Source organism: Haemorhous mexicanus, chromosome 3 (genome assembly GCF_027477595.1).
Source record: "Haemorhous mexicanus isolate bHaeMex1 chromosome 3, bHaeMex1.pri, whole genome shotgun sequence".
NCBI lineage: Eukaryota > Metazoa > Chordata > Aves > Passeriformes > Fringillidae > Haemorhous > Haemorhous mexicanus.
The window spans coordinates 22,439,138-22,464,675 of NC_082343.1; the positions used below are offsets into that span (position 1 = coordinate 22,439,138).

Sequence of the window (25,538 nt, forward strand, 5' to 3'; positions counted from 1 at the left end):
AGTACAGTGGGTGCAGTGCCTCTACAGCTGGGGCATGTTCAGAGTGTGCCAAAGAGGAAAAGCACAGTGATATAATGCAGGCTACACTCTGACTCTCTCCTGACAGTCCCTGAGGACACTGAGAAATGAAAAGGTCTTTGTGTCTGTACCACCTCCACTTTATGAAGTACAATGGTACGTGACACGTTACTCCCACTTTCACTTCTCACAGCAGAGCCTAATTTTTTATGCTTCTTTTTGCTACAAGACACTGTGGTATTCTCTACTAAAAGATCATTCAGACTTTGAGGCTTATCAGTCTGCAATTCAGAAGGGCCCAGCCTGCAGATCTTGGGCTATTATGCTGTCCAAATGTGCCACAGGATGCCTTCAAATCTGTAAATTCCTTCTCTTCTGTTACAGAACAAGCAAGGTGACAAATGGTTCTGAATGCCAATACATTACAGAGAAGGATATGCTATCTACAGCTGGGATAGTTAAAGCAGAACCTCTCTTTATCACATTTCATACCACATCTAGTGGGCTTTGCATGCTTGAGCACATTAATACTGAATACTATAATTTTGCAGAGAAAGCAAAATCCACACAAAACAGAAGCAGATCTGTCACTGGTATCAAAGTCAAAATCAACAGTACAGGGATGTATTCTCTCATGTCTAAGAAAGTTTTCAACATATGTGTTCACTTTTCTAGTCACTCAGTATCCCCTGAGCCAAACAAGACTAAAATACATCTTTCACAGCAAGTGTATTGCTTCAGAAAAACTTCTCAGAACACCCTGTTTAATGTGAAGGATCAAATTAATAGGGAAAGAAAAAGAAATGGAGCCAACACTAAACTGCTCTTTGAGGAGTCATTTCAGGCTTTTGATTATCTTCTGAAGAATATTGTTATTTATTGTTAAAGACAAATAGTATGTTCCCATCAGGATCTCTTTATACATGTGTTGTATGCCTTTCTCTGGAGGATGAAGATCTGGCTGCATATAGTGTCTTGAGAATTAGCTATTATTAACAATTGAATTAACACAGTCTTCTACAGCAGTTTCTCACTAAGTCCATTCATTTGCCAAAGTCAAACTAGAGAGGTCTATATAAACACTCTTGTGACATTCCCAGAAAAACCAGTGTACCCAGAGAATTTAATGAATGCTACTACTGATAATTAGTAACAGTGCAGGCAGAACAGAATATCTTAGCTTTAACCACTAAGAATTCTCATACCAGCAGCCCAGTCATTGTATATTGATCACAAACCATGGAGATGAGTTGCTTTCTTCACAATGATCTGTCTCCAGAACTGTGGTGGGAAAAAAAGCTAATATTCAGCAATAAGTTAAACAGGCAATCAATAAGATATTATTTATTACATCACCAGTGCTGAAAGACTGTTATAATTCATAAAAAGTTGTGAAGTTTATTGATTTTCTAAGATACCGGCTTGAAATTGAGCTATATTTTCAAATCACTGAGTTTACATGAAACTATAGTCATTATACCAAAGTGGGTTTTTTAGACAATTTAAGATGCAATAATGTCAATACATATTAAAGGCACAAATATATCTGTGTTCTGAACATAAAGTTGCATGTGCTACTAAATCAGTTGTTCTGCATGAAGGGGACTTCTTGTTCTACAATAAGTAATGTACTTGTTTACAAGCCTATTCAATATACTCCTCTGGAAGTTCATAAAAGCATGATAAACAATGGCCTAAAAGTGAAAAACTCAAGTTTTCCAAGTGCAATAAAATTTTACCTATCGATTCTCACAAAGGCTCTTTACAATTGTAACAATAATTTGGCAAAGCAGAGAATGCTTGCTCAAATGAAAAAGCTGACATTTTTAATTTCCATGTAGCTCAACAGCTTGTTATTTCCAATAACATTAAATCAGCATTTTTTCTACTTTTCCCAAAAGGAGCACTTTATTCACTACAAGGTTATGCTGCTCATTTAAATCTGCAGGGCAACAGAAAAAAAATCTTTTAGTGATGAAATAATTAACTGTGGAAGTCATGCAAAATGTGCATTTCTCCATATGCATAAAATCCTTTCAAACAGTACTGCAGGGTAGGAAAGAAAAGTTAATTATCACTGAACTGTATGACAGGAATTTATTAGAAGCATTACTGCTGTATTTCAACACTGCAGGTAGTTTCCCTGACAAGAAAATCTCCTTCCCAGGAATCAGTTCTAAATGTACATCTACTTTTGATGTGCATGTAGATTTGACTTTGCTTTTGAAAGTAGAGCAGCCTCCTTTCTTCTTCTGCAGGGTGTGTTGGGCTCCTCTTTAGAGGTCATTGGTGTAGGAATAATGTTGGAGGAGGAAGAACTCCAAACAAATGTTCAGATCTCCCATCTGCCATCCTGGTCTCACAGTGTGACCTAAGGAAGGTCCACTTCAGGTCAAGGGTGGGAATTTAGAGGTTTAACTTTTCTGTGGGTTTCTCTTACCCTCAAGCTTTCCTTCCAGGGAACTGGGAAGAGGTAGAGAAAGAGAGAGAGAGAGAGAGAGAGAGACTTGGCTGGGATGCTCATGAGATTCTGCGAGCTTCTGGATTTGATCCTTCCATGCTTTTCACTGCTCTGACAGTAGCACCTCAAGCTCCCAAAATATTGGAAAAAGGGGAAGAGACAGCTTAGGGCTACAAAGCACATGGAGGGAATGCCAAAGAAAGTTCTTGCCAGGTACTCAAGCAAGAATGGGGCATGGTACAAATTCTCTGCAACTTGATATCCCTGGCTTTCATGCAGGGCTACCCAAAAATTGAGGTTTTCATCAACATAGACACTTCATCAGGTACAGCACACCAAAACATACAAAGAAAAAAAATTACAAGATTACCACAGCCAACAGCAAACAATACAGATCACCTCTAGCTACCACTTCAAGAGATTTCAAATTGGTTTTTTTAATGAAGTGTTTACTGTAATACTGAGGAATAAATTGTTCTGTTAGGTGGCACGTGTCTTTATAGATTCTTATGTGCCACAATTTGTCTCTCATTCAGAAGATATTTTTCCAATGCCTTTTTATGGTTTTTTCAGTATTAAGGAAACAGCCCCTTACCATTTTCACAAGCTTGCTTAAGTACCAAGCACATTAGCAGTCTGAAATGTTTCTATGTATGGGTGACAGAAAAAAATGGATCCTTATTCATGCTTAGGTAGCTCCATATCTGGAAGGCAAAATAAGCTCTGCAAAATTTCTTGAGGCAAGAAAGACAGGGTTTTTAATACAAAAAATCTGTTCTTATGGGAATAAAGAGAAAAACCTTTGAGTTCATAAAGTATTATAAATTAACTGAGCCATCCATAGACTTTGTGGTCTCTTACTGTATGTGGAGAGGGAAGAAAATATTAAAGTTATTATTGACACTGGACATGTTAGGATCATGATAATTCTACCTGTCTATACCATCTGGACTGTGGTATCTTTTGTCCTTCAATTATTAAACTTCCAAATAAAGGATTTTATTTATTAATGCTTTGTTCCCTACAGGTAAATCAATTTTGATAAGGAAAGATAATTTAGATCTGTTACAAAAGTGAAAAAAATAAATATATATAAATTAACAGGCATTTTTTCCCAGAGATCATATTCAAAAGTCAAGGCAAATAAAACCTGACTGGGTTTAAGTATCCATGCTTGTATCTCAAACATTGCCACAGGATCTCCAAAAAATATGGTCCTTTCAGCAGGTCCTGAGACTCTTTTAAATGAAAGAAACCACAAAGCCCAGCACTTCCATAGGATGGTAACTGGAAACAAGCTGGTTAGAGGTTGGTAACAGGAAACAAGGCTTTAAGCTAAGATATCTCAGGGAATCAAGGACGATAAACTTTGAACATTACCTGTCCCTTTCTGAAAAATCAGCTCCAAAAGGCACTAAAACACACCCTGCACACATCAGGTTGAAACAATACAAAAACCCCAGTCCTCCTCACTTACCACCAGGCTGGTGTGGGCTCCCATTCCCTTGGCCAAGACCAAATTAAAGAGGCCCCTGGAAAACATTGACTGTAGAAAAAACCACTGCAGTGTGAAGGGCTGCTGTCCTTCGAGGTGCTTGCTCACATTCTCTGCAGGAAGGTACCAGCAACCCCCGGAGTCCAGCAGCACTGAGGGGAAGAGCCCCCTGCACCTCCCCCAGGACAAGGATGGAGCAGCTGCCAGGAGCTCCGGAGCACATGATGGAAGGAACGGAATCCTGATGAGTTGTTGAAACAAAATAGCAAGAAACACAACTTGAGGTATGGCAACCAAAGAGCATATTTTTTAATATCAAGGAAAAAAAAATAGTAATTTCTGTGCTGGGTAAGTCAAGCCTTTATTGCTAAACCAGCTTAAACTAAAGCAGGTGGCAAACTGCTATACTCTGTAACCAATGAAAGCATGAAAATCAGTTTCACAAATTATTCCTTAGCATTCCAGTTGTAGCAAGCAGGAGATTCAGGAAAACTTACTTTAATTAAAAACTTTATTTTTCATTACAATTCACAGTTTATACATGGCAAGAGGAACCCTTGCCATGTGGACATTCAGAACACTGTGCTGGGGGGACAAGGGTCTCTGTTATAAGAGCATTGCTCGGTGCTGTGTCATGGAACTTTCTTAGTTTTAAAAGCGTACTCTCTGTAAATGTTAATTGACTGATATTTACACTGAATGTACATATTAACTTATATTTATTAGAAAACAAGCTAAGCATCCAAAAAACATGAACATTCATATCTTGTATGTTATCTAATGGTCAGAGATGCTGTAAGATTTGCCACTTGAATCATGCCCAATCAGCAAAGTCCCATTCACTTTTGATTTACAGAGCCTAAATTTTTCTTTAAGGCCTGTTCTATTCATTTTATGTACAGCCAGGTTACAATAGACTAACATAAGGAAAAAAATGCAAAATTATCCATTCCATCCTGCATTTCTTCTGAATCTCATGTTCAACCTATAAGCAAAACAGAAGGTACAAAATTAATGTGTTTTAAAACCAATAAAGAAAACCCACAGTCTGGTTTAGAGCTGCTTCTTGTCAGCCTATCCTGTCTGAACAATCATCGGTATTCAGATTGTGCTATTTATCAGCTCTTCTTCATGCCTGCATTGATATTCAGAGCCATTTCTATTTGAAATGTAGAAAGTCACAGTGATACCAGTTTCAATTGCATTCCCACGTTAGCCACAGCTCTGGCACAGGCAGCCCATGTGACATTCAGGAAAGCACTCCACCAGGATTCCTGGGTAAAATATCATGTAGCCTCTGGGGTGACTTGGCTTGAAAAGGAAATTAAGAATCCTTTTCATGCCAAATATCTGGCAGAAGATTTATGTTTATTAAAAATAGCTGTATTCTTCTGCATTGTTTTTTTGGACGTGATTATTAGAACACAGCAATTTAAAGCCTCCCCCTGCCTCTCGTCAAAACAGTAATTTTTACTTGCTCTTGTCATCTACCAAATAATTTAGTGATAGATAAGCCGCAGATTTTTTTGGTACATCTGATGCAGAGAAAAACAACTGCTGAACACTGCTTGGAAAACTAAGACCTGAAAAGGGTCTGCAAATCCTACAAGTCAGCATGAACGAGTATCAGCTGGACCTGAGTAAAACAAAATGCTTCTGGGGGACAAGTTTGCAACTTTTGAAACTGCAGTGCCTTTAAATTTGGAGCTAACAACATCAATTGATGATTGTTGAGTTTTGGCATTCATTCATGCTGGTTGGTATCTTCACAACAGACACCTTTGAAACACCACCATTTCAAGAAGAAAGAAAGGCTTAAATGAAATACACTTCTCATGCAAAAAACCAAACAAACAAAAGTCATACAGGAACTGTAGAGGTTCTGGTTCTTCAAAAGATAAGGCACTGACCAAAATTTCTTAGGTAAAAGGCTGCATAAGAATTTCTTGCCATTTACAAATGTGTTGTAGTCCAGAAATTGTCCATTCCTAGGCTCAGTAAGGTAGACCCTGAAATTTTAAGGACTGATCCCTCAAAGCTACATTGTTACCATAAACAAGTGAGATTCATTTGTGAGGCCATATGGCACATTAGAAGAGAAAAACAGTCTGGGCAGATAAAGGCAGAAAACATTGCTTGTTCCAGCATCTTTCGGAAAGAGCAGTGCCATTCATCTATGTGTCTCTGAAGAGATGCGATGGTAACTCGGGACTGGAGTTTTTCTGTGGAACTCATGCACACATATAAAATGCTGCTAGCACTGGTCATCGACAGGGTGGAAAAAAAAAGGTGGATGGCTAGTCTAAGCCAAGAGCTTCCCAAGGGCTGGGATCCAAAGTCACGGCTACTTAATGTTCTCGATCACAGCTATCTCTTCTGCTGCACAGTGCGGCGTCAAACCATTCATGTAAATGCTGTCCGTCTTTGTCAGGGCTGGCAAGAGGTCCTTCTCGCTGGTCAGGTGGTTCACTGACAGTGTTCTCTTGCAGGGGGTCAGGTCTTGGTTATGGTTGACAGCAAGTTCTGCAGAGAGCTTCCTTTTGATGGAGGTGGCCCGCTGGAACTTGTCATAGATCTCCACGCTCAGGCGCCTTCGAGTCTCCTTGAACTCGGCGGTGACGTTGGCTGTCCACTCTGCAGCGTGGGCTCTGAACTCCCCGACCTGCAGCAAAAATCAGCAGGAAAAAGGAAGCATTATGGCACCAAGGACTTCAGACACTGTTTATCTTCAGGAGCATGGAGAGATGCAGGGCTGCCAAAGAGCTGCCGCCGCCACTGGCACAAATTTCTCATGCCAAAGACTCACTCTTTTATTGACAGCAGCTAAAGAAGAAACGTTTCACTACTAGGAGTTAACAACAGTTCCAAAAACACAAAAACCTTTTCTGCTGGTTTTTTTTTTTTATTATTGTTATCATAGGCAGTCAGCAATTCAGGGAAGCTGCAGAGGCTTGACAGCTGCACAATACCCAGCTGGTCAGGGGATGCTGAAATCCCAGCAATTCAGGCTGTGTTATGTATTGTTACTAGGGTGAGGGTTTATTTATGAGCACTTTCACTGTCTCTGGAAAGATCCTTGGGAGACTTGGCAAAGAATTTTCTAAATTTAGACAGAAAAGCTTTTTCAAAGGAAACCATCAGCTGTTTGCACCCTCTTTCCTGTACCTGCTCAAAGATATCACCAGCACAACAACTGTTAAAAGTCACCTCAGTGGCATGTCTGCTTCCCAGCCTGAATCCCAAATCATCCTTATTTTTCCTCAGACATGGTATAAGGTAGACTGAGCAGATCTAATCCGAGGTAGACTGTGGCCTGTCATTTATTTATTATTTATATTTTTGCACTTCTATTTTAGTCAAACCACTGTTACATTAAATAAGTTATGTAGGTAACTAAAGGAGGCACCTTTTGTTGATATTATATCGTTGTAACTCAAAAGGAAATAGATTGTTTCCTTTTAAATCTCTTCTCCCTCAACAGCTTAATATTGGGAAGGTACAGCACAGGGAATATAGACTACTCATAAGTATAACTCCAAAAGTGAAGCATTCCAGGAGAACTTAAACCACAGAAATTAGTCTAATTGGTACTGTTCAGTCCAGAATTTCAATCGCTGGCAAGCAAACTTTGACTTGGTAAGCACAGAAATGAAAAAAGAATTTACAGAGAAAAACATAGAGGGCAAACCATCAGAGAAAAAGCCACAAGTTTATTCATGCTTTGCAGTGCAGTGGAAAACAGGAATTTAATGAAGGTAAAAATTAATCAGCTCATCCAGGAGTGAGAGAATTTCAGGAAAACTTTCCCCCCTCCAGAAACAAAACAAGATGATCTCTTTACCCGAGGGTCATTTTATTACATTCATCTCCACTTCAGTGAATTACACAGATGATAAATGTGGGCAAAGGTCTGTTTTCTAAAACAAGGATATTTATCTGCAATACACAGAGGACTCAGCTGAATGATTATTAGTATTTAATTTGTGCAGCTAGGATCAGACACATTAAACTTCAGGTCTGAAAATAATGAAATCTGCAATGCTGAAACATGTCAGCTAGTCCAATATTTTACTTGTAGAAAACAAGTAATAAAAAAAATGATAAATAGTATCAGTGCACACCCTGGGGCAGTTTTTTCTTTTTCTTAAGCCTTACTAAAGGCAGGTTACCCAGGCCCTGGAGAGTGGCTCTGTCTAGGGGAGCAAAGAGCCAGTACACAGGTTTCCTCTTTCCTGTATATACGTATCCCTCACCAGTTGTGTAAGCATTTAACAGACCAGGGATTTTGCTCAGGCACACATATCTGGCATATGGTCACATTCAAGAGATGCTATCAGGATTTAAAATTAGTATTTCAATTTTTTCTTTTTTTCTTTTTAAGTTCCCACATAATTTTATATTTGTCCAGGAGAGAAAATCAACTGGCCTCGCTTCTGAAGAAAGCAAGTTCATGTGATAAACTCTAGAATAGGCTCAAAATGTTCCTGGTGATGGACCTGTCTTGCACAGGGCAAGCTGTTCTTGGGCATTCAGGCTTTTCAGGAGAATCTTAAAATTGTTGTTGCTGGGATATCTGATGTCTGAATTCTAGTGAGATTTGTTTGGGGAAGCAAGTTTATGCAGCCAGCTGAAGAGGATCAATACCCGTGCCTTTGGAGATAGGCTCAGCCCAATTAAGGTGGTGTGGAGCACTACCATACACACTTCTACCTGCCCATACATCAAAGCTGTAGTGCTGGTTTATATTAAAATTGTAGGAGAAAAACACAAACTGAAATATGCTGTTATTAATGCTATTGTAAAGTAGAATCAAGATGCATTAGTAGAAAAACAGAGAGAATTGGAACACATTAAGAACCAGGAGTTCAGAACCAGCATGCCCCAAATCACTGCCTTTGGCCCTTACTTTTCCTGTGAACTGAAATGCATCCAAAAATATTACCTATTTGAAACAAACCTCTCAATTCCATAGCACTTACAGACTCAAGCAGGGTTGTAAGAAAAGGATTATAAGAAAAGAAATGTGCGTTTTGAACTACCAGTGCACATTAGTAACTTGCTTATATAATTGGATCCCTTCTTGATCCATAGGGACATATCTGTAATATGTTCAGGTTCTTTCTGTCCTCAGGTTATGACATTTTAACACACTGCATTACAGCTCCTCTTCATCTGGGCTCTGACAACCAAAACATGTCTCATGCAGAGCAACTGAAATGCCAGTTGCCTGTGCTGCTCAAAAGAAATTAAATTCTTGGCATAGCTACATACTGTAACAAAAATTTACTTTTCTCCAGATCTCTTGCCTCATTACAGCACAGCTCTGTCGACTCTGCAGCTGTCATAGTTGGGGGCAGTGTGACATGAGGACAAGGCCTCTTAGTCACAGAAATTATTGACAATTACATACTTAACATAAGGCCGAACGTCAAGAATATTTCAGAAGCAATAGGAAAAACATGTCACAGTGATAGCACCTGACTCAGCCACACAAGAAGCAGCACTAATTTGGTGATGCTTCTCACTTTAACCTTCAGGGAAGAGAAATGCTACTAGTAATGGGGACATGGTCCCTACCCCAGCTCCTGAATTGACTTCCACCACATCAAAATCCAAATTAGACTGCAAGGTGTTAGACATATTTCACAAGGAGTATCAACCTAGCTAGGCTGAACATCAACAGCAAGCAACTGCATTATGTATTTAAGAAGCAGGAAGCAGCACCCTACTGCCTTATGATTTCAGGGGAGACAAGTCTCAAATAACAAGTTCTCGAGAATTATGGTATATAGTAACACAACTAAGTATTCCACACAGCACACTTCACACAAAACAAAACCAAAAAAAAAAAAAAATAGGAAGACACCAAAAAACCAAAACAACCACCAAAAACCGACACCCACAATTTTTCCAACAAATGAACAGCATTGACCCAATTCCTTGCCCAGCCCAGGTCACCTGGCCTCCAGCTACCTCTGCCAGGGTATCCCATATGATCTGCACCATATCCAACAACCCTATGAGGATGTCTCAAATGCCACAGATCATCTCCATAACACCTGCCAGTGTCTGTGCCAATTTGTGTCTCTACCTGTGGTGGAGATGTCACATTTACTTGTTTAGGATATAATGAGAAATTGCCTCTGAAGCATTTGTGGAGAATGTTCTACTCATTCTTGTTAAAGTCACTACTGGGTTTTTGGGGGAGTGAAAAACAAGCAGACATCAATGAAGTACTGCATGAACTTCCTGAATGACCAAACAGTTCCTAGGCTGCATGATCACCAATATAACTTGAAGACAGATAGACTGAATTTGACAGAACTAGAAAAAAACATGGACATTAAGCCACCACTCCTTCACCTACTCCTGCCAAAATCCATCTAAATGAATAATACCCTAGAACTGGCTCTCAGTCAATATCTCTAGTAGGGTCAAAAGTTCCTATGCAGTTTCATTGCTACAGTGTTTTAGCTTTCTGTCTAGCCAAGCTCCACGCTTGGGTAAAGGCCAACAGCATAAACCAGAATGTAAGAATGGCCAAGGGGATGCTACGGTTGAAACTAAATAAACATTTGAACACTGAAGCACCTGCTTCATGCTTCAGTACATTTGCTCTAATTCCTTATACTTGTCAAGAGTTTGAGGTATTGAGAATCTTTCTGGACACTCACAAAATTATCCAAATACTAATGCACTCAAAACTTACCACCATCCAGGAAAACCACTCATCCGATTAAGTATCTGGAAAGCACAAGCCATGAAGCCATATACAAGTAATCTGTACTTTGAATTAAGCCACATCTGTGCTCTAGCAGGAAAACAAACAATCAAAAGCATAATTAAGGACATCCTTAAATAGACCAAGACAAATGCACTTGCCTAACTTAACTTTGCCTTAGTTTTGCTCCACTCTCACAGGGATATTCTTGAAAAACCCCAACATCACAGTAAAATCAGTTAATCTACTTCTGCTTACAGAGGGGGAAGAAATATATCCTGCTTGGATGGAGCTCAGATATGACATGAAAGCTATGATATACTCAGGAGGAGGTATACCACTGAGTAGAATATAAGAAAAAAATAGCATTATATATATGTCATGCAAGAAAATGAAAACATATATTTCAAAGTAATGTGTGCAGCCTTTTCTGTCATAGCTGATTATGTTGTTTCCCTTTGGCATACAGGGCTCATACATTTTATGATGAGCATGTTAGTGCAAGCCAAAAAATGGAATTTAAAAAGCAAGTAGATGAGCTGGAGGTACCCATTTGACTACATTTTAGGGTGAAAAACAGGTGCCCTTCCTTACAGATATTCTTAATGGTCTAGATGTCGCCCAGTATATAATTTCTCGCATTTATCCTTAATGCATTCTCCAAATTTTCATAGCTGCATTTTTCCTCTCCAGTGTACTTTATCCTGCTACTTAAAAATAACACATCCAATTAACCTCTCTATGATATGCTACTCAGACAAAACTAGAAAGTGCGTTACATGTCAAATTATGCAGGCAGCAGAATACAGAGCATAACATTTTGTCTTAGTTCACAGGAAATTCAGCCAGTGTTCGCAGAAATTGTTCACAAAGTTAATTTTAAAAAATCTAGGTAAAGAGAGGGGTGATGGGATTTAACAACTCAGCTGCTGGGTGTGTTTATCCCTGAGTGCATCAGAGGAGTTTCCTACCTGCCATGTCACTTTTCTGCAGTTCTGGGCAGGCATATGCTGCCTTTTCCCATACAAGTTGCTACTGGACAAAAATTTCTATTTACCACCTCAGTTTCTATAGGCTAGAGAAGAGCAGAAGAGAAAAAGAGAAGCTTCACAAAAATTTTTAGTGCAACCTGTGCATTTGCTGCACATGAAGGGAATCTCATTTATGTTCCACCTAAAATTCCCAACCCAACGATCTGGCTTTCAGTATTTCTGCTATTATAGTGTTATTAGTACATACCCAAAATACCTGTGGAGGGGTGTTTAGAGAAGAGCGTGCTCTACTTGTCTTTAAAGGTAAACAGCCACCAAAAGCAAGAAATACCACAGGCATTAATGAGAGACCTATGCTGAGCTTTCCCAGGTCCACCATGCTCTATGATGAACCACCCTCTTCTATGCCTTCATCCTGTCAGGACCTCGGTTCTGTAGCAGGCAAATCTCCTTCATCAGGTCTTCAAGGTACCAGACCTTGATTTCAAGATGAATGGCACACACGAAGCAGTAAGTGATGCCTTCTTTGGCTCCACTCACTGGTATACACATCCCTCTGTTTTTCAGATAAGTATCAGTGGGGAAAAGACTCTCTTCTGTGAAATTGTTATCTTCTGGGGTAAGGCTTCAGTTACATAGACAATTGCATTTTTGTAGCCACGGCGGTCAGAAATTTTTGGGAACAATTGGGAACAAACAGCTCTCCTGATAGAAACTGGATTGTTGAGTCCCATAATAAGCAATGATTGTGAGCTCATTCTGGTGAGCAATGATTGTTTGGTTTCACCCACCTAACTTCCACGAACACATCTGATGTCTTGGATGAAATAAACCACATTCTCCAATGGGAATGCAGAGACTCCATGAATTTTGATTCTTTTATTTGTGGAGGAACATTTTTAGTGGCAGCTGTGGGAATATGTTTTGTGGAGATGTAACAGATGGCAGATGCAAGAAATGGCCTTTTCCTCTATCACGGTTCGATTCAACAAAATAAAAACAACCTAAAAAATCATGCTTACAAAACAGAAGCAGATATACTAAGAGTCAACACAGTCATTTTGTTTCACCTTTTGTTTTTTCCATAAATATGAAGACTGCTATGCTAGGTATTTCCTCAGAGCTATTATTGAGTGTTGCCCATCAGATATGTCTTTTTATAGACCTGCATATGTGTAGCCTCAGTAGTGTAGACAAGTTATGGGCCTGATTATCTCACTCTCTATTGTTCTGCTTTATTATTAGCTTCCAATGGTAAAGATAAAAAAATAGAAAAAGATGATTAAATTTTCCTTTAAAAATCAGTTCTATTTCATGGTTTCAGCTGCCTCAGAGAGCCATCCAACCCCTCTTTCAGCCTGGTGAGAGTGAATGCCATGCACCTGTATTAGCCACAAGAAACTACTTAGGTGTGCATAAAGCTCTACCAGCTGAGCCTGAGGTGATTCAGGGGAACAGTGTGTCTCCTCTGCCTGTGCTATACAGCCAACGACTTGGCTGCAGCCAGCAATAGCAAACATTTTAAGAACTGTACTAGAAACATAATGAAACCGAAGCCACAGGCAGTTGAAAGACTGCCTAAACTTTCTCCCAGAGGAAAGAGACAACAATTGTTTCATAAACTCACTGGACTTTTTTTAGCTTACAAAGATATGCTAAAAAACAACAAACATAAAAAAGGAATTTTGATTCTTACTTGGTAATAAGGAATGGTTATATTAACTACTTGGTCAAGTCCCAGAAAGAACTGTTTATTTCTTAACTTTCTAGTGTCAATATCTGGAGTGGTATTTGCGTGAAATATTTAAGCTCCAATTTTGCTGTTCAACACTAGTATTACAACTGCACCTATCCCTTGTGAAAGGCAGCATTCTGTAGCTTTTTTCGTCCCTTTTATCTGCAATTGCAGAGCATTTTCCTCAGCATCAACACACCTACTTGCAAGGGCATTCTGCTGAACTTGCTTTGTCTGGGAACTCATCCTCAAGACAGCTATCAGATTCATACACTCAGCATTAGTAACATTCTGGAGAATTTTCCTAACAACATCCAAGCACTGAGATTATCCTAAAAAAGAAAAAAGTAAGGTTTTCAGGAATATTAATCATGAAAATACTAGTGATATGTAACTCGGAATATTTCTAGCCCACAATAAAGTAAACCACAGACATATTTTTTGCTGTAACAAAGGATCAATTACATCTTATCTCCAAAAAATAAGATTTCTCAATGTAGATCATCATAATATACATTCTGGGAATCTTCATGGGTAATTAATGCCAAGAAATTCCATTGTTATAACTGATCTCGCTTTAATCAATTTCTCTTATAATGAAGTGTAAGTCTCTTGCTCTAGTTTTATTTTGCAAATTCAATAGCTCTTGCCTTCGGTCCCTTGCTGCATGGAGCCTTCACTGGAGTAATTCCTCCCTGAACACTGTGGGAGAGCAGGGCCAGGCACAGGGGCTGGCATGAGAGACACTGACAGTGTTCCCATGCCCTGGGCCATGCTGCATCTCATGGAAGATTCCTTGGCAGCACATCTCCTGTAATCAGCACCCCAGCAGGACCTGGTACTCAATATGCAGTAACAAAACAGCAGTCTCTAAATGCCTGGTATGCCCAGTTAATAGGCATGATACAAATAGAAATATAACCACAGCAAAATTGTGGAGATGTTATCTGTGTGCATGCTGAATCTGAAGTGAAGCAGGCATCACATGTCCAAAGTACACAAAACTACGAGGAAAGATCTCAAAAAGGTGTCAAAAGCCATCAGCTGTTTAGTTTTCCTGGAATTCTCAGAACAAGATGTTCTCTCCTATCCATTATTGTACACATTGCCACAGCAGACTTCTAAAAGACTGATCAATATAGAAAGTCAGTATTACAGACTGTTGCTAGGGCAGATTCAGGAACATCACCAGGATAACCTAAACTCATAGAAAGGAAGAGAAGAAATTGCATTCAGAACCAGACCAGTCATTTCCATCTCCTCCTTACACCAAAACCACTCTTTATGCATCCCTGAGATTCTGGGCTGCTACAGAGAGGCTGTACTCCCACCTTTTAGTTTGGGTTTGTTTTGGTTGCATTTTTTGTCCTGTTGCTAGTCAAATTTGACTGGAGACATGCAGTTGTTTTGACTGGAGAAAGATTTTATATTTCTCCCCATCTCATAGAAATTATTAAAAACAATCACATTTTCAAACATGGCTGCTCCTTCCCAAACAGACTTTTCTCCACATCTTGGATGTGCTGGAAAAAAAAACCTCTTAATGCAAAACAGATTTCTCTTCAGATGCTTCCCTTGCCATTTTTGTAGCTCTCTGCATTCTTCCTGAAGTTTAGACCACAAATCTGGTGGCTGTTTTCCAGTAATATACCTTTTAACAACATCTGCAGCAGTACCACCACTTTCCTACAGAAACTTGATTAATTCCTGCTTGCACATCTTAGAATTGTTACCCTTATTAATCTATTAATTTTGCTTTGCAAAATTACTTTGTATGCCATGGCTTTGACACTGTATTTGTCTCCCACAAATATTTCCAATTCAGTGCTTTCTAGGAACAGACTTCCATCACATCAGCCTGACCAATGCAGTGAACTTGTGGATATAAAATTTGCAAAACTGCTGCAGTTTGGTTTGGTTTTTTGAGTTTTGGTTGGTAAGGGTTTTGGGCTTTTTTGTTGGGATTTGTTTTGACTTTTTTTTATGTTTTTGCCTATTTTTCTTTTATGTTTTGGATTGTTTGTCTATTTTCTTTTGCCAGGAGGTGGGAGGGTTGGTTGGTTGGGGAGAGTGGATATATGAAAAGTCCAAATAGTTGTTTTATTCAACAGAAGCTGACCCATCTCACTTGAAACAATGTAAAATGGACCAGCAAGTGACTCTGATCACTAGCCTAAAGAGTTATTCTCTACCATCTTCATTTCTAAGTGAACAGATATTGTTTCTTGAAACAAGGAGAGCCAGCTCAAGAGTTCCTTGAACAACTGGACAACTTCCTCCTCCTCTTTGGTCATACACCCTCACTACTCAGCCTCTGAAGAGAATCTCTTTGCATGGAGAGTGAAAACCCTTCAAAACTGTTTCTCACTTGAGTCCACTAATGTTTTTTTCATTTTTTCATGCCTACAAGCCTACATCTAGGGTCTCTCTTTGGGGGCTATGAGAAACAAGCTCAAGTTCTCTTTACGCTGGGTCCCTTATGCTGGGTGAGTGCCTTCAGCCTAAAGCTAATAAAAAGGCAACAAATTATATAGGGAGTGCAATAACCTCCACAGCATCATCATGACAAGTCTAATTCTGTTTTGACAGACTTGAGTGACAGCTCTGTCACTGGTGCCATGAAGATTCAACTGAATGATGATTCAGATGAGTCAAATTTGTTGAATTTGTTTATAAATATCAAATATAGCAGCTGCCTCTTGAATTCCACAAGAAGTGAGTGTTCTACTTCTCATGAAATTTCAGGCTTGGTCTTTAAAGCTGGCTGCATGTTACTCAATTCAAAAGACAGATAGGCAGCATGAAAAAAATCACTTGTCCAAACTGAGCTGATATTTAACATTAGTCTGTCACCTGGACTCCTGATACACAGAAAAGGGAACAGGATCCTCCAGGATCTATAGCCCAAATGCCCAAGATTTTTGGTTGGGTAGGCATTTTTTGCTGAAAATTCTGGAACTCAGAAGCTCTGCATACAGAAGTAAAAGAAAAAATATGACAAGGAAAAAAATCCTGCTGAAAATTTACCTTTCAAAGAGACTAAAATCAGGAGACTTTAAAAGTGCTCTGAGTAATCAGAGCGTAGAGAATAATGAAGAGGAGGGAGTTTAAGGCAAGTTAGTGTAGCTGAGGCTGAACTTCAGAGACAGATCGCCTACTTAAGATTACAGCACACAGCATGTTCCAGTGACTTTCTGACATTTCATCTATCTTACTGTATCAGCTGCTTCCAGATCTATCCTTCTAAAACTCCCACTTCTGTCTCTACTTGTCTTTCACTTCCCTCCCCATTTGATGCATTCAAAGTTCTCCAGAGTGTTTCAGGAAACAAAAGCCACCAGAGCAACTGACTGACATTCTGGTTATCTGGATTTAAATAACAAAATATAGCAGTTCTGTGCATGAGTGCATTTCTGATCAGATTTTTTTTTTTTGTCTCAGATCTACTTGCATATGGCAAACTTTCCTGCTAGAATACCAAAAAGACTATAGATGTTTTATTTTGTTGAAACCATGAAATGCATTATTACCTCTAAGTCTTATGTAAACTGCTTCTAATAACAACACCACTACATTAAAATAGATGAATATACAGATTTTAGGTGATATCCATTAAGAGCATGGTTCCTCCCTGGATTAAGGAGAATTTCCCTTCATGCCCTAAATATGATGGTATTTATTGATACATTTTACTTTAGACTACAGGAAAAGGCAAAAAAGAGATTACATCTGCCTACCAAAAGAGATGTACCTCTGATGACAGCTAGTTTTGGTTGTTGGGGGGAAGTAAAGAAGAACACTTGCAACCTCTCTGTCTCACTCTGGACTCAGGTAACATTCTTTAGATTTTGCTACTTAGACTGCTGAAACCAGCACAATTGATCACTACTGAATGATCTGCTCCTTCCTGTATATAAAACATGTTAGATCACTCTTCTCTAGGAAAGCAGGCTATAAGTCCTATTAAAACCTTGTTTATTTGTTGATACCCATAACAATACCCATCATTTTCAGGAAAGTTTTCAGCATCCTATCTCCTAGGAAATACATTAAATTGCTTCAGCTTTCAGAGTGCACTGATCACAGTTCTGTAGATTTTTTCATGGGCTCTCTATCTCAGTAGGTTTTAATATATAACATTGTTTCCCACTTAAAAGGCCACTTTTAGGTATAAGGCGTTATTTCCCCAAGGACTGACAGTTAAAAAATACACTCCATACTTTGAACTAGGTTTTTTCATTGCACACATGGAGATTAGAACTCTAGAGAGGTTCCTCTGCTATAATCTGCATCCATAGAAGCTGGAACAGCCCACTGTAAATTTAGGTTTAACTGGAGAAAAGACAAGACATTCAGTCTCATCTGGCTTCTGCTGGCACAGAAGAAAGTTGATAACTGCATCTCCACTAAACTCCTTCAGCATCTTCCCTCAGATTTTCCCAGGAAGATGGCAAGAATGGGCTAAGCAGTTTTTATCATCAAATGAAACCTGTAGAAAAGTGAATATTTGTAAAATGCTTATAGCCAATCTTATAACAAAATGCAACATATTTGTATTACTTTCTTCCTACAGAGTATCATCCGGATAGAAGATGGAATACTTTTTTGTATTTTCTAACTACCACACAACTTAAGGTAAGTCGTAATTCAATTCTCAGACTGGTCTCTGCCATTGTTAAAACTATTGAATTTTAAACTGCTGAAGCATTTTTTTCCTGCTATGAATTCTCACACATGCCTGGGCAACGGCTTAAGAAGTAGGGAGGGAGATTTCTGACCATCAGAGATATGATTAATTGAACAAATGGCACCAATTATGTTATGTCTGTCTTTAATCTAACCTAACACACTTGAGACTCGTATACAGCAGAATTCCCAATACCTGCTTCAGCCAAGAGAACTCTGATATATCTGAAGAATGAAGCTTTCCTTGCTGTAGACAAAATCAATATGCTTGTTTAGGCTATAAAGGTGAGAAAGAATGAAAAGATGGACTAGGTTACACATTCCCAGTGCCTGAGAAAAGAAAGTTCAGCACTGCATAACCTGGCAGAGTTTTCCCTGATAAAAATAGGAATGCTTTTGTTGTGTTAGAGGTTTTCTTGGGTTTCTTCAATTTATGTGTCTTTAAATCCTTTCCAGAATTAGTCTATATTGAAATGGCTTCACAAAGAGCTACAAATTTCAAACATTTTTTATATATTATCATCATTATAAGATTAATACCTCCACTTGTTATATATTCAACTATATGGTTAAGATACTAAGATCTCTGGATAACAGAAAAGAATATGAGAAAACTGAGGTTAAAGATCAGACTAATTCTAGGAAGTAGTGTGAAGAACTAAAATGTGCCAACAGTGTATGAGAAAACACAGCAAAAACAAGCCTGGAGAATATTTTTGCATAGTCTGAAGTCACAGTGCCTCAGTCACATCGTATTTGTTCCAAAACATCCAGACACAAGTAACCCAGGGAAGCTAAAGACAACTTAAGAATTGCCCCAAGCTGAGAAGAGTTAGACACCAGGAGACTGCCCAGAGGAAACACCACTCTAAGAATCATGGAATATCCTGAGCTCAAAGGGACCCACAAGGATAATTGAAATCTAACTCTTGGTTCTGCACAAAAATTCCAAGGTGTGCCTGAGAGCATTGTCCAAATGCTTTGTGAACCCTGGCAGGCTTGGTGCTGTGACCTCTTCCCTGGGGAGCCTGTGACAGGGTTCTCCTACTTCTTCCTATTGCAGAGGGGAAAATGGGCGAGACCAGCGTAATTCTGAATTTCAAAATAACCAAATACAACCATGCAGGTTACTGGCATTTGAGGAGATGCACTGGTTTCCCTGCAGCCAGAGTAAGCCAGGTAAGGCTGGCTGTTAAAGTGCTTTTCTAGAAAACAGAAATCCTGTGATCCCGTCAGCTGTTCAACCTGCAAATGAGAACACTCAGCTGATACCTGCTGCTCCCTATCTGTGGAGGGCACTAGTAAAGCTCATTGTGGAAGGGAAGTCATAAATACCCTTTCAAATTTACAGCAAGTGGCAAAAGATGGCACTCTTGAACTGAAACTGTTTGAATAAATATTGTCCTCTGCATCAGGGCTAAGTGGTTATGAATTGCCTGCTAAAAGTGCACTTAGAGCAGACCTGTCACAGTGCTGTCTCTAACCATGAGCACAACGAGGGCAATGGAAAAGCGCTTCCCCTTCCCCCACGTTCCTTACCAAGTCAGCTTAATCCTGCCCAAGATCCCAGCTCCCACCCTCCTGCCTGCTGCCAGCAGCACCCCTGCTCCTGCTCAGAAGGTGGCAGGCACCCCGAGGGACTGCAGCCAGTGAAAGCAAGCAGGGGGAAGCTACCCTTCAGAGCAAAGGCTTTGGGAACTCCAGGATTGCCAGGAATACATCCAGGCATTGATGCCATGCCCTGCAGCTAGGAAAACTATTCAAAACAATGTAAGTAGCAGGCCACTGCACAGTAGCCAACATATTCCTTCCATCAAAAACAAATTAGTGTTTTTATGTTTGAGTAGCATAAATCAACTGAAGCGTGCAAGAGAACTGAAGCTAAATTAGAGGGAAATAATATGTTACTTCAAACAAAATTAATTTCTCAGACTTCCAGTAAAACCTGAACCATGCACGCTACAATTGAAGGAAATTTTATTTACACTCAAACATTTTCAAAACCAGGACATTTTATTAAATGACAAAAGGTAAAACGTTGTATCATTGGGATTATAAATACAAGTGAGAACAAGAGAAAACAAGTGAAATTTACAAGTGAAAACTTATTTCAATTGAAAGCAACATACTTGACTACAAATATTGAACAATTATGTGGAAGATATTATGGTAAAATACACCTAGGGATAGTTAAACAATTCATTCCAATACCGTGCATGATATGAAAAATTTATTTTCTTACCACTATAGAGCATGGTATCTCAAATATAACTACTTAAGTACTTTCTTTACATACCTGCATCACTTAGAGAAACAAAACAGAATTTTTTTTACCTGAAAAATTAAGGCCTACATTCTACTACCTAGAACAGTAGTTTAGGATTTTTTCCACATAAATCAAGTGCAACTATTCATATACACTTCATTATACATTTAATGTCATTTTCTATGCAGACATATGAAAATAAAACACTACATTTAAATTGACTGCTACCTAGTTTCCTGTAGTTTGAGCTGCAGCATTACAGTTCATACACAAACAGCTTTGACCTATGCACCCTAAGAGCAAAAGCAGCCATAAGCTCACCTGGCTTCTAGTCAAAGTTTTTAAAAAGGAATATTTCTTCCCTTTTCAAAATATTCTTACCTCTTCCTTTGTCTTTTTTGATATGACCCTTAGCCAGTCTCCAATCATGCTGAGGACAGCTGCAAAGTAAGCCAGCCCAACAAGGATCCAGAACCACACCACTGGCTTATAAAAATCTAGGTATTCAATATCTGATCCCCCTGAAAAACAATACAGTAAAAATTAATTCACACTTAATAGCTATAGATGCAAAGATGTTTTTAAATCAATTTTCCAAGAAAAAAAAGTTTGTTATACCTTCTGTATTTTTACCCATGCAAAATATTTAATAGAATTTGAACAAATTATATAAATTAGCTCACTCTTTACAGTACAATCTGGAGTTTGCAAATTTTAGACAAAGATTGTTAATGATTCATAATAACTATTGGATGAACACAAACTGATTCAACTTCTGATACACTATCATTTAAGATAGAGGTCACTGAAGACAGCTTGAATGAAATGACTTGCCACCTGCTCCAAAAAATGATGCTGTACCAGAGTTTAAAGTATTGTTCCAAAGAATACAATGTGTTCATATCCTGAGAAATCTGTTTATGCAAGAACTTTAAAACATCTCAATACTTATATAAAACCTTTAGCCTCAGTGAAGAAAGAGTAACACCTGCATTAACAAATGTCCCTGGTGGGTAGGCAAGCATTATCTTCTCCATTCTGCAGAAGGAAACCAGAGTGCAGGGACTTGATTGAACTGATCATACCACCATCCCACCCCCCCCCCACCCCCCCAAAAAAAGAAGTGTGGATAAAAGAAGTGTGCTGAAGGCAAGTTTTTCGAATCCCACTGCCATAAGCACCAGTCACATCTTTTCAGTGTTAAAGTATAAAAAAGTATAAATTTCAGAGGTGTCTGTAGTAGAGCTTTCAGGTATAATACAGCTATAAGGAACAGATGTCTTATTTCCACACAAATATAAGTTATGTTCATCCAGAGCTCTTGACAACACCAAATTACTCACATTTCACATCTTGCCATGCAATAAACAGAAGCCATAAACTTGTAATTCAGCTGTGTTACAACAAAAGAAACCAGACTTCTAGTTTGGACTGCTGCAAGAAGTTTGATGTGTGTATCAGCCCATAATTGAAGAGACTCTGCAGTAAAACCTTCTCAGGCACAATAAAGTAGCCTGTGCAGGTACACAGTACTTTGTTTTATGTATCTGCATCCTGTACTGAAACAAATCAAAGGAAAATTGTCCCCAAAATATCAAAAACCTTTCATGGTACTGAGATTGACTCTCATAGAGAATAATGTTTTTATTTAGCTTTATTATGACTGAGATTTCATGCAAATAACAAAGAATTTTACTGATGGCTAGCTTTGTATGGAACCCCTCCCAGAGAGAAATTTTATTTTCATGTCAATTATAACTTTTCATAAAAAAAAATTTTAAAAAGCATTGAGCTGCAATGGTTTGCTCAGCTATCCAAGAGATGAATCCACATTGTGAAAGCAGATATCCTTTGATGCCTTTGTAGTCTTGAGCAGAGGTAGAAGACAGGGCTCTGCTTAGGACAGAAGACATCCAGCCAAAGGGGCTGAGTTTGTCACAACACAAGGCAAACAAAACACCAAATCATTTGTTATCAACATCCATCTCATGTCAATCCAGTAAAACAGTATTTTAGGGATGAATCACCCCAAATTCATTGTAACTCAGAAAAATGGTTGATTACCACAATGTCATTGCTATAGTAATGGGCCACTCTTGGTGGTTCATCCTCTTCTCCAGCTGTTCATACAATGCACAAAAAAGTATCATAGAAAGCACCCCTAGGGTTGGTTCTTAATTTTTGGCACATTATTTTTATAAACTGAAACTGGAACCTAACTCTGCCAGTCTACAGGAAGCACTTCCTTCACAGTTTACAATTATTTTATTTACAGCAAAGTTAATCACTGGGGCAAGAGTTAGGACATATTCATGTTCAGCCAAGTTTTCTGTGCTGTCTGGCCAGGAGATGGCTCCATCTAGCCATGCCCAAAGAAGCTCAGCTCTCCTGAAGCTGAAAGGACAACAGGTATCCAAGGAAATACTCTAGGATAAGGCTTTGAAGCCAGAACCTTTATTGGCTGTTGAGCTTCTGAATTTCAAGGACTCCTTGGATGATTTTGCAATTTAATCAAATCTTAAGGGAGAGAGAGACGTACCTGAGGATGTTTGTCCTGACATAACTGTCTCTTGTGATGATCAAACTGCCACAATGAAGTTACCTGGGAATGTCATTAAACAGGATTTCATAGAGAAATGTGATCACAACTCAACTGTACTGAATTTAAACTACAGGAATTCATTAACTACCAAATTCACTTCAATGAATATAAATGCATTTGGGTATGAGTATGCATAGCTAAATGTACTTTTACTGGAGTATGAGATAATCTAATGATTTTAGGGGCAACATGGTAAAAAGCATATCAGTATGATACACTATCATGTTTCTCTTGCAAAGCAAATTGGTTCATGCAGCCCTCTAGGAAGCAAAATGCTGAGAAGGCAGAAGATGAAGTTTGCTGCTTGTTTGGAAAACACAGTTTTGTGGGCTGAGGGACAAAGCTTTTCCCAGCCTTCTTTAGCCTCTACCCAAAATGGGTTAAAACCACAATGAAGAAGAAATCTAGCAGTCTCACTGCCATCATCTGTTACCAAGAGCAGCCACAGTTTACTGCCAAGGTGTTTTCTGGTAAAGATTTGATCTAAAGTTGCTTGAAGACTACGACAAAAACAGTTTTCCCATCCATCAACATCACAGGCTACTGTATTGCTGCTGCCACCATTCTCACATCTGCCAAATGCCAAATAAATTTTATTTGGGATTTTCAACACTTAGGAAGATATAAGTTGTTCTATGGCCCAAACATATTCCTTACTAAGGTCAAGAACTCTGTTTCAGTGAAGAAAGGCATTAGTGAATATCTCAGGCATGCTTTAGGACAGATTCTGGTTCTCAGGTAAGAGATCAGGGTTTCAAGTATATATTTTTTACTTATTTATTTATGTAAAACAAGTCCTTTGAAAGTAAATAATTGTCTTCTTTTTGCCATTCATTTTCCCCATTCTTTCTACAGTAACTGGCTCAAAATAGAAACATGCAATTATTTCTATAAAGTTGGTTGGCTTTGCATTTTTACTTCAAAATTAGAAGGAGAGAATAGAAATGCTGTCAATATTGAGTATCTTAGTTCCATACCAGCAAAAATTTCTGGGTTATTCAAAAGTTGGCACTGCAAACAAGGAAATGTCCATAATTTTTCATCAGCAGTAAAAATTACTCTGGATACAGAAAAATTATATAATCCAGTTTTCATTGCAGAATAACAAGTAGCTGTCCACCATCCCTGCTGTGACAAACCTGACAAACATGTTTAATCCAGAAATGCAATTTGTCCCACTCCAAAGACACATGGAGGTTCTGCCCTGCAGCTTGAAAGGAATTACCTCTGAGGACTGCAAAAAAAGGGGAGGACAGAGAAAGACTAGCTCCTGTGGCAATGTGGAAACACAGAAGGCTGGGGCCAAGGCAGTACTGCACTGCCAGAGATGAAAAGTAGGCCAGAGAAGCCACTTGATGCCACTCAGTGGAAAATGGAGAGCTACTTCAAAAACAAAGCACAGACCTAAAACACTCCTCACACGCTGTCCTGCACTGACATCAGGCAAGTCAGTGCTGCATCTTCAGCTGAAAGCACAGCTCACAGCAGAGAGTCCCTATTACAGACACTGAGCCCCCAGGGGGCAAAGAGCTCCTCCGAAAGCCAAAAGGGACTCAGAGTCTTGGGAAGAGCACAGAGCTCTCTTCCAGGATGCTGGACGCACCCCTGGCTCAGCGTGACAGCAATTTCTCTCTGCTGGGGCGTGGTATCACACAGTGCCAGCAGATCAACTGGGCTGCTATGACCACCAGGTCAAGTGCCCCAGTTTGGTGACATTAAATGAGACTAAAATATCTCATTTCTCTACAAACTGGGTCTCAGGCCAAGCAACTCAGTGCAGAGCCAGGTATGTGTATCACAGTGGCAATACAGCAGAGTTGATTACAGAATGCAACAGTGAAAAACAGTAAGTTAAAAATCAGGGTTTAAACATGGAAAATAAACCAAGAAAAAAATTTAAAAAAAATAAAAAAAAAAACAAACCAAAAACTCCCACAAAAGCAACAAGAGTTGGAATACATTTTTAAAGTACATTTTCAGAATTCTGTGATCTGTTTCCCCAAACCAGTTGAGACAATCATCATTACGCTCCACTGTGAAACAGCCTACTGATATGTTATTTATATTTTTGCCTTCTACTTAATTTAGTCAAGTCTGGGACATGTCACCTAATTTGGATTTGAAACCTGTTAGATTAATGCAATTATAAATATTTGAATATACTTTCCAAACTGCACTGCAAGTTAAAGAACTTATCTGTGCATATGACCAAATATTGCCAATTATACAGATAAATTCATGTGCCTCAGTGCAAACCTTAGCATCCAGAAATGTATTTCATTGTACTGAAATCATGACACATTCAACATGAGAAGATTTCTTTTTCTCTTTCACAAGATATTAATAGTTTTGTTTGGATTTTCTTCTGTCATGTGAAAGTTGATGTTTTCTCTTGAAAACCAGAAAAGAGATGTTTGACTATGTCCTAATATTCATAAGGCAGTGCAGGCTGTAGCACAGTTTTTCTTCTTTTTTTGCAAAAAGCTACAATAATCTTTCTTCAAATAAAAAAAATATTTCTCTCCCTCCAAAAAACTGAAACCATTCTAAAAACTTGAAAAA

The 25,538-nt window shown here is 38.8% G+C and overlaps 1 protein-coding gene across 3 annotated transcripts in view; it reads right to left on the reverse strand.

Annotated features, from left to right (window-relative positions):
- Positions 1-4,259: 4,259 nt before the first annotated feature.
- Positions 4,260-25,538, reverse strand: part of KCNK2 (potassium two pore domain channel subfamily K member 2) — a 126,686-nt gene continuing 105,407 nt past the window's right edge. For all 3 annotated transcript variants that reach the window (XM_059841052.1, XM_059841054.1, XM_059841053.1), the window contains 2 exons: positions 20,756-20,895; positions 4,260-6,636 (listed from right to left, as the gene is read on the reverse strand). In XM_059841052.1, the coding sequence (XP_059697035.1) occupies positions 6,319-6,636; positions 20,756-20,895 (458 nt within the window). In that variant the 3' untranslated portion in view covers positions 4,260-6,318. The remainder of the gene's footprint in view (positions 6,637-20,755; positions 20,896-25,538) is intronic.